This window comes from Molossus molossus, unplaced genomic scaffold, assembly GCF_014108415.1.
Source record: "Molossus molossus isolate mMolMol1 unplaced genomic scaffold, mMolMol1.p scaffold_m16_p_2, whole genome shotgun sequence".
In the NCBI taxonomy this organism is placed as follows: Eukaryota; Metazoa; Chordata; class Mammalia; order Chiroptera; family Molossidae; genus Molossus; species Molossus molossus.
In genome coordinates, this window is record NW_023425355.1 from 18,646,154 (window position 1) to 18,666,454 (window position 20,301).

General features: G+C 35.8%; 1 protein-coding gene across 4 annotated transcripts in view; it reads left to right on the forward strand.

Moving 5' to 3' along the window:
* PCDH11X (protocadherin 11 X-linked) overlaps positions 1-20,301 on the forward strand; it is a 770,886-nt gene that overhangs the window by 49,086 nt on the left and 701,499 nt on the right. For 2 of the 4 annotated variants that reach the window (XM_036270521.1, XM_036270518.1), the window contains exon 7: positions 13,537-14,120. In XM_036270521.1, coding sequence (XP_036126414.1) covers positions 13,581-14,120 — 540 coding nt within the window. In that variant the 5' untranslated portion in view covers positions 13,537-13,580. Of the gene's footprint in view, positions 1-13,522; positions 14,121-20,301 lie in introns of those variants that run through there. The other 2 variants (XM_036270519.1, XM_036270520.1) reach the window with 1 other exon arrangement.

Here is a 20,301-nt window from a genome sequence, read left to right on the forward strand (position 1 = left end):
TCTCTCACACATCAATGTTTCTCTCTCTCTCTCTTCCTCCCTCTCTCTTTCTTGCTCTATCTGAAAATAAATGCAAAAATGTCCTCGGGTGAGGATAAAAAATAAAAAAATAAATATGACTATCCTGTGCAAAAAGTGACTTCTTTTTTTAGAGCATAATCATGCTTGCTTTTAAATTATTGTTCTTGTGCTGTTTTTAATATCAAGTCCTGACACAAATTAATTTTACCATGAATAGCACCACAGGCCTTTATTTTCCATGGGTGTCAGTTTATAGAAAGAATCAATGCAGCATGTGATCTCAATTTCCTAGAATGAGTGCCAATTATAGCAAGTGTGAAATAGTTCTGGTTATGATAACTCATCCTTTGATTTCCATTTAGGATTTAAATATCTTTTTTTAAGATTTTTAAAATTGATTATTAAAGAAAGAGAGGGAGAGGGAGAGAGAAACACCAATGTGAGAGCGAAACATGGCTTTCTCCTGCACGCCCCCTTCTTGGACCAAGCCCTCAACCTAGGCAGGTGCCTGAACTGGTAATCAAACCAGCAACCTTTAGGTGCCGAAGATGATGTCCATTCATCTGAACAACACCAACCAGGTTTTGAATATCTTTGAAAAAGAAAAAAAAATCTTTCAGTAATTCTAGTATTTCTTGGAATAATAAAATTTGAAGACAACATTATACAGTTATCATCTATATAGGAATTGTAACATACCTAAGATGGGACAATGGCAATGTTCGCCTATTTCACACTGTATTTCAAGTTGAAATCATCACAGTAAGTTGTACTTGTAATTCTAAAAAACAAACCTTTTGGGAGGTAAAGTAACACAATAATTTGGGCCTCCAGTACCTAATGGGAAGAATGATGTCTTTATATACCTTCTTTGACAAACTCTTTTTCAAAACCAATGTGAAATCTAGTTTTTAGAAGATACATTTAAGTGTTTTGTTTTGCAAACTTCCATAAATAAAGTTAAAACTATTTTCATAAGCAGTGCAATGGATAAATTAATAAAGTAAGTGCAATAGGTAAATTAAGAAAAATAAATATCTTTTGGTTTCCACATGCATTAGCTTTGGAACTTTGTAAAAGTACTGCATTTTGGGACTGCCTTAATATGAGAGTAACTGACCACAGCACTTCCATTTTCATTTATGTTTAATGTAATGGCATTTCAATTGGCATTTTGTTAAATTAACTTTAAAAAAATTTTAATTACTTTATGTTCTATATTATTTTGTATTAGTTTCAATTGTATAGTATAGTTATTAGCCAGACATATATTTTACAAATTGTTCCCTCTGATATTTTCAGTACCCAATGGGCACCATACATAGTTATTATAATATTACTGACTATATTTCCTATGCTATACTTTACATCCCCATGACTGTTTTGTAACTTCCAATCTGTACTTACTGTGGAAAACAGTATGGAGTTTCCTCCAAAAAATTAAAAATGCAACTGCCGCCCGGCCGGTGTGGCTCAGTGGTTGAACATTGACCCATGCACCAAGAGGTCGCTGGTTAGACTCCCGGTCTGGGCACATGCCCAGGTTGTGGGCCCGATCCCCAGTGGGGGGCATGCAGGAGGCGGCCAGTCCATGTTCTCTCTCTCATTGACATTTCTACCTCTCCCTACCTCTCCCTTCCTCTCTTTCTAAAAATCAATAAAGAAAAAAATAATAATGAAACTGTCTTATGACTCAGCGATTCCACTTCTGGGTATATATCAAATGGCATTTTTTTCTTTAAAACTTTGATTGTGAACACACATATATACAAGAACATGAAGATTATTATTTTAATAAAAAAAAATGAAGTATCTCATGAATATCCCAAAGTTAGTGTTTAGCTATGGCTTGCTGGTTCCAAGGGCAAAACTGTCTCCAACTCTGTGAAGTTGAAACTTGTATATACAGTGATACCTCGGTTCTCGAACATAATTCGTTCAAGGAGGACGGTCGAGAACCGAATTGTTCGAGAACCGAAGCAATGAAACCCAATAGGAAAGCGTGACTCCACAAAGCGTGACTCTCTCTCTGCACTCACACTGATGACGCAAGCAAGGCGCGCTGGGCCGAATGAACGCCATTCGGCTCAACTCGGCTCATCTCGGAAGTTCGAGTTCCAAATATTTGTTCAGATTCCGAGACAAAAGTTTCTCGAATCCCGATTTGGTCGAAAACCGAGGCGTTCGAGAACCGAGGTATCACTGTACTTGATTTCCCATTTAACAGTTAAGGTCACTGTGAGGTTAATGCACTGCTTGATTTATTAAAAAGTAGCATAAAATTCTTACAGTTTGCTAGTCTATTATTTTTATTTTTTATCATCACCCAAGGGACATTTTTGCATTTATCTTCAGATAAAGGCAGGAGGGAGAGAGAGAGGAAGAGAGAGAGAAAAACATCAGTGTGAGAGAGACACATTGAGTGGCTGGCACCCACACGACACCAACCGGCGCCGGGAACAAACTGCAACCGAGGTACGTGCCGTAGGGGGAACCCAACCCGGGATTCTGGGGTCCGCGGGCCGATGCTCTAACCACTGAACCAAATCTGCCAGGGCTACTAGTCTCTTATTATATAGAGGGAAGACTGTTCATTTGTGAGACAGCATGGAGTATGTGGATGAAGGCTACTGAGGCAAGAAATCACTTTTAATAATTTTTATGAACCTAAGTGAGATCTGTGGTATCCAAAGTAGGAAACAGGATAAAAAGGAATATAAACCCACATTTTTTTTTTTTTAAATCCTCACCTGAGGCTGTTTTTTCATTTCTCATCAGATAGTGTGGGAGGGGTGGGGGGAGAGAGAAACATCAACATGAGAGAGACATATGGACTGCCTCCCGCATGACCGGACCAGGGCCGGGGACGAACTGCAACTGAGGTACATGCCCTTGACCAGAATCGAACCCGCGAATCATTGGTTCACGGGCTGACACTCTAACCACTGAACCAAACAGGCCAGGGCAAAAACCTACAATATTAAATAAGAATCTATAAGTATTTTGAAAACACACAAGATTAGAATTAATATAAATATCCCTTTACTTCTAGTTGGAAAAACTGCTTGCCTAAGAATAATTTAGTGTAATTAGTAATGAAATTACCGGCAGGAGAAGATTATGCTTAAAATATACTCATCAGAAAAATGTAGGTCTTTTAATAAAGCAGAATGCATGAAATAAAGAACACTCCAGGTTATTTTATAACACATCTCTTATTTCTTGGAGTCTTTGCCAGTCCTTGTAGTGATGTGATCTTGAAAAAACAGAGTTTGAAACAAAATAATTACAAACCCAAAGATCTAATAAACAATCCTTAAACACTTGTTATGTATTTTGCATAGTGGCAGTGGCATCCACTGCCAAACTAAATATAAAGGCCTACTGCCCAGCTGGTGTGGCTCAGTGGTTGAGCGTGGACACATGCACCAAGAGGTCACTGGTTCGATTCCCAGTCAGGGCACATGCCCAGGTTGTGGGCCCGATCCCCAGTGGGGGGCATGCAGGAGGCAGCCAATCGATGTTCTCTCTCATTGATGTTTCTATCTCTCTCTCTCCCACTCTCTGTCTCTAAAATCAATAAAGATAAATTATTAAAAAAATAAAAAATAAAGGCCTACTAATAAATGTTGCTAAATCTCTGAAATAATTCATTTGCATTCAGAGTAAGGAACCACACTATAAAATATTATGGATCTGTACTATTGTTTCAATTTAAAGCATATTTTATGGAAGATGAATTTTATACCCAAGTTTTATTTTTGAAGAGGTAAATCTTCATGTATTCTGTAGGTTTTTACACATAAAATTCCCACCTTTTATTGCCGATTTGGTACATTTTGAAAGATACTAATACTATTGAAATAGGACCCAACAGATCTTCTCTAAAATTAGGATTTCTCTAACATAGCAAGGTGTTTTTGAATGCCCAAATTGGAATGTGAATGATTAGTATTACATTTATATTTGGAATTAAAATGAGTTAAGACAAAGTTGAAATAACTCACAGGTTTGAGGGATATTAGTAAATCAACAAAACATTTTTATGTATTAACTTAGAAAAAATAGAAAGCAAAAATAGTAGAAATACTAACATGTATAATTTGTCTTTGTATGCACTATTTGTAAATACCTTTGAATTGCATGGGTTATAGACATAATTCTTTCATACAAATTAAGAACAGGCAAAAATGGTGTTTCATTTAACTATAAATGTTAATGCAGTTTTTCAAACCAGAATAATGCATAATTATTTTCTATCCTAAATTAAATTTATTAAGATATGGCCTGTATATGTCCCTTTATGGTTCAAATATTTTTCTATCCATTTGTTCTTTGATATCATTTTTTTGTTTTGTTTTGTTAATCCTCACTTGTGGATATTTTTCCATTAATGTTTAGATAGAGTGGAAGGGAGAGAGGAAGAGAGATAGAAAAACATCAATGTGAAAGAGACACATTGATTGGTTGCCTCCTGCAAGACTCTTGACCATGGCCTGGAATCAAACCTGCCACCCAGGTACGTGCCCTTGACCAGGATTTGTACCAATGACCCTTTGGTGTGTGGGCTGATGCTGTAACCCCTGAACCAGAGCTGCCAGGGCCATTGATGTCATTTTTAATTTGCCATCCAGTTTCTTTTGGTTTTGAAGTGACACAAAATGAAAGTCACAGAACTATATTAAAATATGGGTAAAAGAATAAGAATTTTTAAAAGAAGGGATTTTTTTGCTGAATCTTTAGTCTGAAGCACTTATTATTAAGCAGTTGATACACGAAGTAGCAAGATTGGTTTAAAAAAAAATTGCTACAACATTATTGCTTAGTGTTCTATGATGTGTAGCTACTAATTGTGGATTTATGTCACCCTAAAGTCATGGTTCCATGAAGAACTTAAATTCTCCCTGGGTGAATGAAGGAAGCTATTAAGGAAGAAAGTCTTCTCCCTGTTCTTTGGAACAATAAGTGATAGACACTATTCATTTTCTGATATCTAATATCTTACCTTGATTCATTTTTTAGACTATCAACTGGATCTAGCTTCCAATCATCATTTCCAAGATTATGGTGGTATATTTTATTTGCCTTTAAGTGTTGTTGTTATTACATCATGATTGTGATAAATAAGCAGGTGACACAAATGAAAATTCTACTAAGTCATCACAGGAATGAAAGTAATAATCATTTATCTTTACATATCTAAAAATCAAAATGAGTTATTTAACAAACTCACAGGAAAGTCATGAATTTATACCATTTGTTTATTCTGAAAACATGATCATCTAGAAGACATATAGGGCATGAACTTAATGCCTATTTGATATAAAATTTTAACAGATACATAATTGCCCACAGATTCAGATGTAGTATATAATTGTTATAAAGGTTAAATGAAACAACTGTTTTGAAATCATTTAGAGCAGTTACAATGCTATACAGAATGGAAATTATCCTTTTACTTTTGGTGAATCTAAGATTTATTTAGTATTAATACATTAATACTAAATTTTTATGTATTAATTAGTTATTATTATTAACTATTTCAATAGTATTAGTATCTTTCAAAATGTACCAAATCGGCAATAAAAGGTGGGAATTTTATGTGTAAAAACCTACAGAATACATGAAGATTTACCTCTTCAAAAATAAAACTTGGGTATAAAATTCATCTTCCATAAAATATGCTTTAAATTGAAACAATAGTACAGATCCATAATATTTTATAGTGTGGTTCCTTACTCTGAATGCAAATGAATTATTTCAGAGATTTAGCAACATTTATTAGTAGGCCTTTATTTTTTATTTTTTTAATAATTTATCTTTATTGATTTTAGAGACAGAGAGTGGGAGAGAGAGAGATAGAAACATCAATGAGAGAGAACATCAAAACTAATATGACACTTAATGACCAAATATATCAAAATAATTAATAGATACTGAAATAATCATAATTAAATTCACCCCAAAGTGATAAAAATATTTGTCATATAGAGTACAATTCTTTCTTGAATAATCTTTAATATCACATTACAAATTCTCCCTAAATCATCTATCAAAAATCTAGAATAATTTGTATAAAAGAGCAACCTACCTAAAGTATCTTTTTTAAGTCACCTTTATTGTTGAATGTATTACATTGTGGATTTATGTCACCCTAAAGTCATGGCCATTGACCCCCTCCTCCTCAATCCCGCCCCCTCCTGCCTTCCAGACAGTATTGTCGGTGTCCATTAGTTATGCATGTATGCATAGAAGTACTTTGGTTTATTTCATCTCACCCTCCCTCCCCCCTTCCCTTTGAGGTTCGTCAGTCTAACAACCAATTTGTACTTCTTAATTCCTTCTTTTTCACCTATCTCCCCAGCCCCCACCCATCTGGCAAGCAACAAAAAGTTCCCTGTATCTATGAGTCTGTTTCTGTGCTGCTTGCTCATTTTGTTTGTAGATTCAATTGTTGATAGATATGTATTAATTGCCTTTTTATTGTTCATATTTTTGTTCTCCTTCAAGAAGGCCCTTCAACATTTCATATACTACTGGTTTGGTGGTGATGGGTGATGAACTTCTTTAGCTTTTTCTTGTCTGGGAAACTCTTGATTTGTCCATCAATTCTAAATGATAGCTTTGCAGAGTAGAGTAATCATGGTTGTAGGTCATTGCTTTTCATCACCATAAATATCTCTTGCCACTCCTTTCTGGCCTGCAAAGTTTCTATTGAGAAATCAGCTGACAGTCTTACGGAAGCTCCTTTATAGGTTACAAACTGCTTTTCTCTTGCTGCTTTTAAGATTCTTTCCTTGTATTTAACCTTTGGCATTTTGATGATGATGTGTCTTGGTGTGGTCCTCTTTGGGTTCATCTTGTTTGGGACTCTGTGCTTCCTGGACCTGTATGTCTGTTTCCTTCACCAAGTTAGGGAGGTTTTCTGTCATTATTGTTTCAAATGGGTATTCAATTTATTGTTCCCTTTCTTCTCCTCCTGGCACCCCAATGATGCAAATGTTGGCATGCCTGAAATTGTCCCAGAGGCTCCTTACACTATCCTCATTTCTTTGGATTCCTTTATCTTTCTGTTGTTTTGATTGGATGTTTTTTGCTTCCTTATATTCCAAATCGATGGTTTGCTTCTTGGCTTTACCTACTCTACTATTGATTCCCTGTAAATTATTCTTTATTTCATTTAGTGCATCCTTCATTACTGACTGGTCCTTTTTTATGTTGTTGATGTTCTCACTAAGTTCCTTGGAGGTCTTCTTAAGTTCATTGAAGGTCTCACTAAGTTCCTTGAATGTCTCACCACGTTCCTTGAGCAACCTTATAACCAGTGTTTTGAACTCTGCATCTGGTTTATTGCTTCTCTCCATTTTGTTTAAATCTTTTCCTGGAGTGTGTCACTTGTGGAGGTGGTTGGGTGGTGGTGTTTCGATGTGGTCTGAAGCTCTCCACTGGGTGTGCTGGCTCTTGGACAAGGTCAGCCACTTCCTGTGTTCCACCCAGGCCCACCTGGCATAAGCTACAAAGTGATCTGCAGATGGCTGCTTCTTGTGCTTGGCTTGGAGGTATCCAGGAAAAGCCAAGTTGTGAACCAAGGCTGGTTGTTTCTATTGCCAGGCTTGGGGTCACTTAACGAGAGGAATGGGCTCGCTGAGACCAGATGTTGCTTGTTTGAAAGATTTTAGGAAACTGAAGCAGGCTGATCCTATGGTAAAGCCTAGGTGGGCCCGAAAGTTGGGTGGGGTGGGGCCTCAGGGAATCACCAGGGCGGGGCAAACAGTGTGAGCCACGTTGCTGGATCCCAGATATGGCGGCCATGTGCGGCCCCAGGGAAGGGCACACCAAAGGAACATCAGCCTCCACCAGCACGTCTGTCCAGGAGAAAGCCACGTCTCCAGCCCTTATCGGAGGCCAAACAGCTCCGTTCTTCCATGTATGTCTCTGGCGCCCCTAAAGCTGCCTCCTCTCCGAGCTTAGAAGGACGAAGTCTGACTAAATTCATGCAGGCCCTTTAAGTGAACTTCCCGGAGCTCCGGAAGCCACACCCTCCCTCCACCTCAGTTTTAGTTGGTTTTCCCCACCCGAAGTTATGGGATTTCTCTTCCTGGCACTGGAACCCCAAGCTGGGCATCTGGTGTGGGACAGGGTCCCCTCAGTCCTCAGGGAGGACCTTCACAACTGTGGTATCTCCTGATTTTTATTCACCACCCATGGGTGTGGGACCAGCACATTCGCCTCCGCCCCTCCTACCAGTCTCCATGGGGCTGCTTCTTTAATTTTGTAGTTGTAGGACTTCCATTCATATCGTTGTCAGGCAGTTCTGAATGATGGTTGTGTTGTAGTTTAGTTGCCATTTTGATGTGTTTGTGGGGAGAGGCGATTCCGCGTTTACCTACACTGCCATCTTGACCGGAAGTCTTCATAAATTGTCCTATAAGCGCTGTAGGAGCATTGATTATTAGCGGATTTGAAACCCTGGTAGAGAACACTGCACTAACTCTTGTGGAGAGTTAGAATGAATCAACAAAATATAGCCTGGCTGGGTAGCTCAGTTTGTTGGTTGAAGTGTTGTCCAGTACACCAAAAGTTTGTGGGTTCGAATGAGTTAACAAAGTGTAAACATTTGAAAGAAGGAAGTAACACTGATGGACTCCACTTCTTGGAGAAGATTAGACCCAAAGATGAAAATTAGACCCATGAAAAGTAAATGCAATCAATGAGGCCATTGTGGAAAAAAATTCAGTAAAATACGTTTTATAGAATTAAAGGACATTATTAAATCCTTCATTTTGACATGAAACAGAAGTTGGTTACGGACTGACAGAAGAGGCGGTGGGGATGCAGGGGAGGGAAGAGATAAACTGCAGAACTTATACACATGTATGCATAACCATGGACATAGACAACAAAGCTGAGGACGGGGCGGGGTGGGGGGAGAAGTGTGGGGGATTGAAAGGAGTTTGTCAATGGGGAAAAAAAGAGAAACATCTGTAACAAATATAAATTAATTTTTAAAAATGAAAAAAATCTTACAGCAGAAAAAAAAAGAATACATAGGAAGTAGTTAAGTCAAACAGGATGCCAATGCATCTCCCCCACTTGCACTGTGGTCAGTCTCTTTGGAAGTACTACTTGTAGCAGTTTCTCCAGCTTGTTTTTCTCCAGATTGGTTACTTTTCTTGCAAAGTCCTAGACTTTTTCCTGTCAACCTTAAGAACTACCTGATCCCTTTCCCAGGCTGTGAAAGAAGCTTTGACTGCATGAGAACAAGAACATGGAAATGACTAAATTGCGGTTGTTTAATGGTATATTTTTTACTTAAAGAGACATTAATGTAATTAGAATGATAGGGGCCAAGTGGAATTAGGATTATGGACAATATATAGATTTTTTTTTTATTTTCATGTAATACTTCAATTTGTACTATTTTAATAATTTGTGATTGTAGCATGTAATATATTCAATCATATAGAATTAATTTAAGTGTATCACAAAGTAAGCACTGCAATATAATGAAGGAAATAATAACAAGTATGACAGGGAAATGATGCCTTGAAATTTTTCTGACAAAGCATTTCAAAATCACTTTTGTGGTGTCACCTCTAGAATTGCAGAATAAAGACTTCCCTTACTTACCTTTTTAGGACTAAATTGTTCAGAGACTATGAAATGAACTTAAGCTTTTGCTTTTAATATCTTAAAATTTCAGAGTTGCTTCTTTTAATTCTGTTTTTGCTTTTCTCTAATTATCATGATTCTGTCCCTCAGACTATGGCTGTTGCCTACCCAACAACTATGTACCGCCTATAAAAACATGATTTAAACAGCACTGGCAATACTAAAACCTATAGAAAAATTTAATTCTCTGTATCTGCTTTCATTTTGCTTGTCCTATAAATTTACAAACTAACCTTAAGTTATAGTAGGAGTGGAATGTGGAAGAACGTTTAAAAAAAAATTAAAGTCATCTTACTTCATGAGAGAGAGAGAAAATTAGAGCCAAGCAAAGGTATGTGTTAGGAATATTTTCCCAGAATATCTGATGTAAATTCATCATGCTTCTCTAAAACCAAGCAATGACTCTTTATTGTCATATTTAGTAGCTAAATGTCTGTACTGGTAATTCAAAGAATTAAACTCAGCATTTTAAAAGAAAACCATTTTAATTTTAAGATAACAATACATTTTCAATTGGCAATTACAAGGTTTAGAATCAAGTCATGGAGACTGAGGTTATTTAATCACATACATTTACATCATGATAGAGGCAGAGTTGAGTTTGTTATGTATTGGTTCAATGCTGAATTAAAGACATATTGGAATATGTATATTTTCATATTTAATCTCTGTAAGGACAAGTATGTTTTTCTGTGTTGTTCAGTGATTTATTCTCAGTACCTAGAACAGTGCCTGGAATATTAAAATTGCTACATAAATATCTGTTGGACAAGTGACTAAACTGTGTGATAGTAATTACTAACTAGAGAGTAAATATTCCTTTCAGATTTGCAATATGCATTTTCATGTCAGTTTTAGAAATGGAATAGTTTTATTTTTTCAATTTTTTTCCTGTTTTTTAAAGCCTCCAAATGAATTTCCAATAATAAAACACAGTTTAAAATGTTTTATTGGATGATGCTATTAAATACCAGAGTGGACCAGATTTAGAATGACTTGGAAGAGGGGAACTGCTTAGAATTAGGTCACTTTCTGAATTCCTCCTCTTGTGTAGAGATATTGCAACATGCATGCAGTGTTTTAAAAAAATGGTCTGTAGTAGTCTTCTGCCAGTTGTAATAATGTGTAATACCTAAGGGTAAGATAAAAATAGAGTGGTAGTTTTAATTCCATTCGGCAGTGTCCCGTTTTTTGTTTTGCTTATGTTTGCGTGACATTATAAATTCACACGCATAGATACTCATTTTTTCAGATGTCCTAGATTTACAGTGTATAGTACACATGTATATGCATATTAACTCATGGTATGTATAAACAAGGTAAATTATTCTCATATTCATAGAGGAATATAAGGCCAGTAATTCACTAGAGAATCAATCTTGAGGTTTCTATGTTATGTAATCCCAATGCTCATCATTGAGCAAATGATGCTAAAGATATCACTGGCAATCCAAATACTAAAGACATTCTCTATCTTAGTAAACAACAGAAAAATACTATTGCCAGTGATATCTAGTTTATTTCTTGACCTAAACCATCTCAATTGTTCTAACAAATGGATTCATTTTGTTACTGATTGCAAGTAGGAAGGCATCCTTATTTCTACTTTTGTGTTTTTTTGACCTGTCCATATGCATATTTTTTAATACAGATACACAGGTATATATTGGGGAAATTATTTAACATAATACAACATCTGGCATAATCAGAACATAATGTCTATAGCAACATATATGATTTCATGAGTCCTGTTTTTACTAAAAGTTTGTTAATGTTACTGATTACCAATCAATATTGAGAATTTCCTGAATTAGATACCTATGTGCATTAATAGTTTTTCTTAATGGATTTTTATATCACCATTTGTCAGCTGATCTTTTAAAACTTCTGAATTCAGTGATAGCTGCATTAATCCCTCTTTAATTATAAAAATATAACATCTAATAGGGTTTACTGCAGTGTAATACAGATTTCATTGTGTTTGTATAACATTAACTACAAATAACATCTAATGTTCATGATGCTAGATATTAAAAGATAATACACCAAATTGAGGCTATATCAAACAATCAAATTCAGAATGAAACTTGAAAATTAATAAAGGGAAATGAAAAAAGTTTCAACTTTCATTTTAATTTTTTAATGTTTTTTTTTTTTTTTTTTTTTAGAGGGAGAGAGAGATAGAAACATCAATGTGAGAGAGAAACATTGATCAGCTGCTTCCTGCACACCCTCTACTGGGGATCAAACCTGTAACCTGGGCATGTGCCCTGACTGGGAATTGAACCAGTGACCTCTTGGTACATGGGTCAAGGCTCAACCAACTGAGCCACACTGGCCGGGAGAAAGTTGTAAATTTTAAAGAATAAAAATTCCTTATTGAATTTAGTCAGAAAAACTATAGAACTGACTATAGAACTGAAATAATTTGGCAGGTTTTTGTGAGTTATTAATAATAAGCCATGGACAATAAAGCAGCCAGAGAGATTGTTCGTTTTTTGACTCACTGTTTTAACTCAGCAAAGTGTTTTCACATGCCTTTCTTATTTTTAAGCCCTAGTCAAGCTTTTCCTTGTCATTGGGTAATTTTTATTTCAGTTTGTAGATGTGAAAACCCATTTTATATCGGCTACTTTCTACTTTCTACGATGTATAAACACAACTTTTCAGAGTTGAGATGTCTTCTGGTTCAGGTCTCCCACTGAATGTTTGGATATCATCTGCCAAATCATAAATATGTAGAGCTAACCTGGTGATGCATCTTCTCTATCAGTATCTACAAATATGTGGAACTCATTCTCTCCTGAAAAACACTGTTTTTCTAAAATGTTTTAATAGGCATTTATTTGTGCTGGTCTGAAAGCTTCCTCCCTGTAATTTTTCCCTATTTCTTGCTCCTCTCATTCAAAGAAAGAAAACAATGTGCTTTTCGCCTGCTATTTCTTCCCATGTTTAGGTATTTCTCATATTGACCACTCTTTTCTCTGAAAAGACTTTTCTTTAATCCAAACTTCTCAAGTCCTAAATATATCATGATTCTTTATTTCCTGTTTTTAGATAGATTTTAGTTTGTTTTTTTAAATCCTCACCCAAGGATATTTTTCTATTTATTTTCAGACAGAATGGGAGGGATAGAGATAGAGATAGAAAGAGAAAGAGAGAGAGAGAAACATCAGTGTGAGAGGGACACATCGACTGGTTGCCTCCCGCATGACCCTACAAGGGCCAGAGACCAACCACAATCGAGGTACGTGCCCTTGATCAGAATTGAACCTGCAACTCATTGGTCCGCAGGCCCACGCTCTAACCACTTAGCAAAACTTGCCAGGGCAGATTTTACATTTTGATACCCAGAACAGAACACCTAAAATACTGTGTAATATCTTCATTATCAACAGAAGAATTGCATTTGAAATCCATACTATAACAAAGAATAATGATCATATTTTTGTAATTGATAACATATTCCTTTACTTTTCCTTAGCCACTGAATTAAATATGTTAATTATTTTATTACCTTGAACTCTCTTGGTATATTATATTATCTTTTATATATTTAATCAATGATGAACACTTTTATAAATTTTCAGGCCTCATAATTACTGTAGATAGCTTGTTTCATTTACCTTTTATTTTAATGTAAAAATGCATCATATTTTATTCAAAACAAATCTGTCAGGTTATTTACTAATGTTGACTGTGCCAGTATTATAATTTAATGCTTTTAATTTTAAAATGAGCAATTAGTTAATCTTTCATTGTCAGCTTTACTAATTTCTTCTTCCTCTTTCTCTTCTCTTTTTCTTCTTTTTTTTTTTTTTCTTCTTCTTTTCTTTTTGATAGTACTCTGCGGGGCGATACAAAGAACTGTTATAATTGTGACTGGTATGGACTTGTTGTCCGGGACGTATATATTTGCGGTCCTGTTAGCATGCGTCGTGTTTCAGTCTGGCGCCCAGGAGAAAAACTATACCGTTCGAGAAGAAATGCCAGAAAACGTCCTGATAGGCGACTTGCTGAAAGACCTCAACTTGTCGCTAATTCCAGACAAGTCCTTAACAACCCCCATGCAATTCAAGCTAGTGTACAAGACCGGGGATGTGCCACTGATCCGAATCGAAGAAGGTACTGGTGAGATCTTCACTACTGGAGCCCGCATTGATCGTGAGAAATTATGTGCTGGTATCTTGGTAGATGCCAGTTGCTTTTATGAAGTGGAAGTAGCCGTTTTGCCGGATGAAATATTTAGACTGGTCAAGATACGTTTTCTGATAGAAGATATAAATGATAATGCACCGTTATTCCCAGCAACAGTTATCAACATATCAATCCCAGAGAACTCAGCTATAAACTCTCGATATGCTCTCCCAGCGGCCATTGATCCTGACGCAGGAATAAACGGAGTTCAAAACTACCAACTCATTAAGGTGCGTTTTCAAAACATTTTGCTACAGCTAGCTCATTTTTTAAAGACAAAAAAATTTTTTAGGGTACCTCAAATTTGGAGTAAGTCATTACCTTAATTTTTCAAGTCTAAGCAAAGTATTGTGGAGAAAATTCATCACTGCAGTTTTTGCAGTTTGCATAGGGTTTTTTATGAATCTGAATATTCATTTGATGTATATTCATTTGCAAGCAGTTGTTTGTGTTTCCTTTAATCCACTACAGTGGTCAGACAAGGTACTCAACCTTACTACTTACAAGTCAATAAACAACCTTGTATTTTACTTTTAATCTGTCTGGTTATGACTGCCACAGATTTGACCTAAACATGTAAATCTAAAAGGTAGGAATGAATCCACAAACCTGTCAATTTTTATCAGTGATTACTTTATATAGGAAGCTATATCTTGCCTTTTGAAAATATGCCAAATAAATGTATTTGAGAAGTGAGTAGAACATTTTTTATTAGCGTTTCTCTATATATACAGAATAATAATAAATATTTTTCATAATGATTTTCAAGTCAAGGTAAGAACTTTAGGCATTTTGTGTCATCAAAATGAGAGTGCATTTTAGCCAATGTGCTATTAATGTTAAATATTTCCATTTTGTTCCAATTCTTTGAAAACACAGAGCATTTATTTGCTGTAGAAGGTAAATTACCTTTTATTGAAAAAGCTTTAATTTATCTGAAGAACCTATTTTGGCTTGAGTTGGGTTCTGGGGTGGGGAAGGCAGAGGTAAGATTAAATGGAATATTTGGTATTTTTCAAAATATTTTCATTACCTAGATGGTATATAGAGTAATAGAAAAGTCCGATTTTGGTATGTGAAATAGTGCAATGTGTTTGAATGATCTTGGAAAATGTGTAAAAGAACAAATGTATAGAAATGTATAGATTTAATATAGATACAGTCAAAGGATTTTCAAAATTTTATAAACATTTTGTGACAAAGCATTGCCAGATTACGATTAACATAATGGTCAATGTTAAAATTATTCAAAGCACACATAAATAAGGCATTTTGATGTATGTTACCTGAAGGTTTTGTCCTGAAGGATGTAAGATATTGGGAAACCTCTCAGCTGATGCCAATATGTTGTGAAGATATATTTGTTTATAAATACATTTAGGAGTTGAAGGCTACAGGACTCCTGAGGGAATTTGAGTGACATGCAGATTTATGTGTATGGGAAGTAAAAACAGAAAGAGAAGTGATCTATTATTTATAAATGAATATTTTTAGATATGTCCTTAACTGATGAAATGGGAAAAGATGGGGGAGTCAGAATGTTATAGATCACAATTTTGTATTGAGCAAAACTAGACATGCCACCTCTAGCTTATCATTTCTGACCTTTATCTATCATAGTTTCTCTATCATAACATGAGGATGATGATATACATGTCACAGGGGAAGAAGTGGAAAGAATAAGCACTAACTAGACAGTAGATATACCTGCATAGAAGATTTCTGGAGATGCTTTAAAACATTTGGATATTTATAGAAATGTGATGCTTAGTGAATACTATCTTTAAAGCAGCAAAGCACACTGTCTGATAGAACTTTCTGCAATGACTACATTTCTATGATCTGTGATATCCAATATATTTTGTCCTGGCCACATGTGGCTGTTGAATACCTGAAACAGGGTTAAGGGTTACCATTGAACTAAATTTTAAATTTTAATTAATCTTAACTTGAATAGCCACATGTGGTGGTGACTACCATATTGGAAAGTACAGCCTAAACAAAAACAAGTTTAATTGGAAAGTGAAAATTAATGGGTAAAATCAAAGACTTACCAAATTAACATGATGTGTTAGTTAGAAGGTTTCTCCACCCAGCCATCCTGAAAAAAAAAAAAATGTGTTGTTTTGAAAGGCAGTGCTTTACTTAAATAATAATTTTGTCATGTCTTAAGGCAGCTTAATATACTTCCTAAATATTTCTGATTTGTCTTGAAAGCTGCTTACAAGATTCAAATAAAACAACCTACCAGCATAATTTTAACTTAATTAAAATCTGCTATTGTTTGAAATCGTTTGAGAGATTGTCAGGAAATGACACAAAGACAAGCTCACTAGAAGTTCTTAGGTGTGTCTTAGAAATAGACATGGTCACCTGCTGGTGTGGATCAGTGGACTGAGTGTCGTCCCTTGGGTTGAGCGGTCCGGGTTCAATTCCTAGTCAGGGCACATGCCCGGGTTGCAGGCTCAATCCCCAGTGGAGGGTATGCAGGAGGCGGCCGATCAATGTTTCTCTGTCACATTGATATTTCTCTCTCTCTCTCCCTTCCTCTCTTTCTAAAAAAAAATAAATAAATAAATCCAATCAAAACATATTTTTTAAAAAGTATTCTGCTTTAGAATGTGTGATTAAGCCAAAAGTGAACTATATGATGCACCTAAAGTACTGGGGCATTTGTACATCTCCATGTACAAATACTGTCCTGACTCTGTTAACAATAATGAGTATGGAATACAAAGCATATCCCCGGGCATGCAGAGGGCCATGGCATGGGTGCTATTAACTGAGTGCACTTTGACTTACAAAGAGGCCCTGTCATGAAAGTAGTAGGTATGCTGGCAGGAGAGAAAAGCTAGATAAAAAGAAAGAAACATGTTTTGATTCATCCATAAACTTCAATAAATGTTACAATTTGAAAGAAAGTAGGTTAACCATAATGATTTATGTATTTATTTATTTATTTATTTATCTATTTATTTTTTGTAGTACATGCCCCTAGCAGAAACCAAACCCGGGACTCTCTGGTCCGCAGGCCGACGTTCAACTGCTGAGTCAAACTGGCCAGGGCCATAATAATTTATTTTAAAAGGCCCTCTGTCCTGCAGAATAAAATAAGAATTTATTTTTTCTTATTTATTTTTTAATCCTCACCCGAAGATATTTTTTCATATATGTTCAGACAGAGTGGGAGGTGTGTAGAGAGAGAGAGACAGAAAGAGAAACATCAACATGAGAGAGACACATCAATTGGCTGCCTACTGAACCACAACCAAGGTACGTGCCCTTGGCCAGAATCAAACCTGTGACTCTTTGGTCCATGGGCCGATGCTCTAACTGCTGAGCCAAACCAGCCAGGGCTAAAATAAGAATTTAATTAACCCTTATTTGTTCTATTTTTGTTGAGTAGACAAAACTAACAAAATCATAGTTTACCTTATATTACTAGGGTAATATAAAATGTGCATGGGAATATCACATAACAATGGGAGAAAAGAGGGAGATATAAAGAAAAATCCTAGGCAAAAAGCAGTTCAACTTACACATGGAAAGGTTCTGCTATTGACAGTTGTTTATTAATTAGCTAAAAATAAAAGCAGTGGTAGAGAACTTCTTGGTTTCTCCCCTTGAAGTTTCAACAATTTCTGTTTTCTTTTTTTCTTTGTTGATTTTAGAGAGATAGGAAGGGAGAGGGAGAGAGAAATAGAAACATCAATGAGAGAGAACATTGCCTGGCTGCCTCTTGCATGTCCCCCACTGGGGATCGGACCTACAACCTGGGTATGTGCCCTGAATGGGAATCGAATCGGCAACCTCTTGGTGCATGGGTCGACCCTCAACCACTGAGCCACACCGGCTAGACGAAGTTTCAACTATTTGAACAGCTGTATCTCAACAAAGGATTCCATGCTCAATGCACAAACATGGGTGATTATGCATTGAGCGTGATCCTGAGAGAACTACGCAGTGGGCAAGTGTGAGTGAACCGGGAGCCAATCCTTAAACACTTGTTATGTATTTGGCAGAGTGTCCATCCACTGCCAAACTAAATATAAAGGCCTACTGCCCAGCTGGTGTGGGGTGATAAACACACAATACAATATATAGATAATGTATTGTAGAATTGTATTCCTAAAACCGGTATAATTAACTAATTTCACACCAATAAATTTAATTATAAAAAAGAAACAAGAAATCCTAAGTAAACAACCTATTATTCTATCTTAAAGAACTAGAAACAGAACAAAATCCACCTAAAGTCAGCAGAAGAAAGGAAATAATAAAAATTGGAGCAGAATTGAATGAAATAGAGAACTAAATGACTATACAAAAATTATACAACAAAGAGCTGGTTCGTTGAAAAGATTAATAAAATTGATAATCTCCTGGCTAGACTTACTAAGGAAAAAAGAAAAGATTCATATGAATGAAATCAGACATGAAAGAGGAGAGGTTACCACAGACATCACAGATATACAAAGGATCATACTAGAATACTGTAAAACACTATATGCCACCAAATTTATAACCTGGAAGAAATGGATAAGTTCTGAGAAATATATAACCTTCCTAGACTGAATAATGAAGTATTGGGAAATCTAAATAGACTGATCAACAGGGAAGAAATTGAAACAACCATCAAAACCTCCCCAAAAAATAAAGGTCCAGGACCAGATGGCTTCACTGGTGAATTCTAACAAGCATTCAAAGGAGGTGTGATACCTATGCTTCTCAAACTCTTCCCAAAAAATTGAAGACGAGGCAGTACCTCCTAACACATTTTATGAGGTGGGGGTTGGGTAGAGGTGGGCCAAGGGGGAAGGGGAACTGGGGACATCTGTAATAATATCAACAATAAAACGTTTAAAAAAATGAGCAGAGGACCTGAACAGACATCTCTCCCAATAAGACATACCAACAACCAAGAAATATATGAAAAGATGTTCAACTTCACTAGCTATTAGGGCAGTGGTTCTCAACCTTCCTAATGCTGCGGTCCTTTAATACAGTTCCTCATGTGGTGGTGACCCCCAACCATAAAATTATTTTCGTTGCTACTTCATAACTGTAATTTTGCTACTGTTATGAATCGCCATCAGAAATATGTGTTTTCCTATGGTCTTAGGTGACCCCTGTGAAAGAGTCGTTCAACCCCCAAAGGAGTCGTGACCCACAGGTTGAGAACTGCTGTATTAGGGAAATGCAAACCAAAACTACAATGAGACACCCATTAGAATGGATATTATCAACAAGACAGGCAATAACAAGTGTTGGGGAGGTTGTGGAGAAATAGGAACCTTCATTCACTGCTGGTGGGAATGTAAACTGGTACAGTCACTATGGAAAACAGCCTGGTGGTTCTTCAAAACATTAAGAATAGAGTTACCATATGACCCAGCAATCCCTCTTCTTGGTATCTACCCCCAAAACTCGAAAACACTTATTCGCAAAGATATATCTCCCCTATGTTCATTGCAACATTATTCGTGATGGCCAAGACATGGAGACAACCAAAGTGTCCTTTTGTAGAGGATTGGATAAAGAAGATGTGGTATATAAATACTATGGAATACTACTCAGCCATAAAAAAGATGAAATAACTGCCATTTGCGGCAACACGGATAGACCTTGAGAATATTATAAGCAAAGTAAGTCAATCAGAAAAAGCTAAGAACCATATTATTTCACTCTTATGTGGGATATAAAACTGAAACTCATTGACACAGAAAAAAATGTGGTGGTTAACAAAAGGAAGTGGGCAGAGGAGGAGTAAAGAGTAAAGGGACCCAAATATATGGTGACAGAAGAAGATTTGATTTAAGGTGGTAGGAAAACAATGCAAGATACAGATCATGTATCACAGAAGTGTACTCTTGAAACCTGACCAGTGTCACCTCGATAAATTTAATTAAAAAATAAATGTGTCTATAAAAAAATAAAGGTGGTAGTAGAAAAGATTTATGAAATGTTTTAAAAATATGTATTATATAAAGTAGCATAAGACTTAAAACATAATATTTATTTTAAAAATTGAATATATAAATGTTTTAAATTAGTTTATGCATTTTTGTATTAGGTATGCTTTGGCATAATGCTTTGAAAAGCATTAATATTTCACATTTTAAATACTGGTAAAATGAATTTCAGAATAATACTTAATTTTTCTTTTGACTAGTATAGATCTGGAAACCAGCATATGGTCTTCTAACTGAGATTTGATTGATAAACAGACAGATAGACAGATTGATAATCTTGGGGGCAGGAATTACAGCAGGTTCATGATATAAGATAAAGGAAGAAAAAAAGAAAAAGAAGAAAAAGGTGGAGAAAGTATTGAAAGAATAAAGTCATTAACAATTGATTTTGCTTAGCACCAAGAAAGTTATATTTAAATAAAACTTATTTACGTGACCT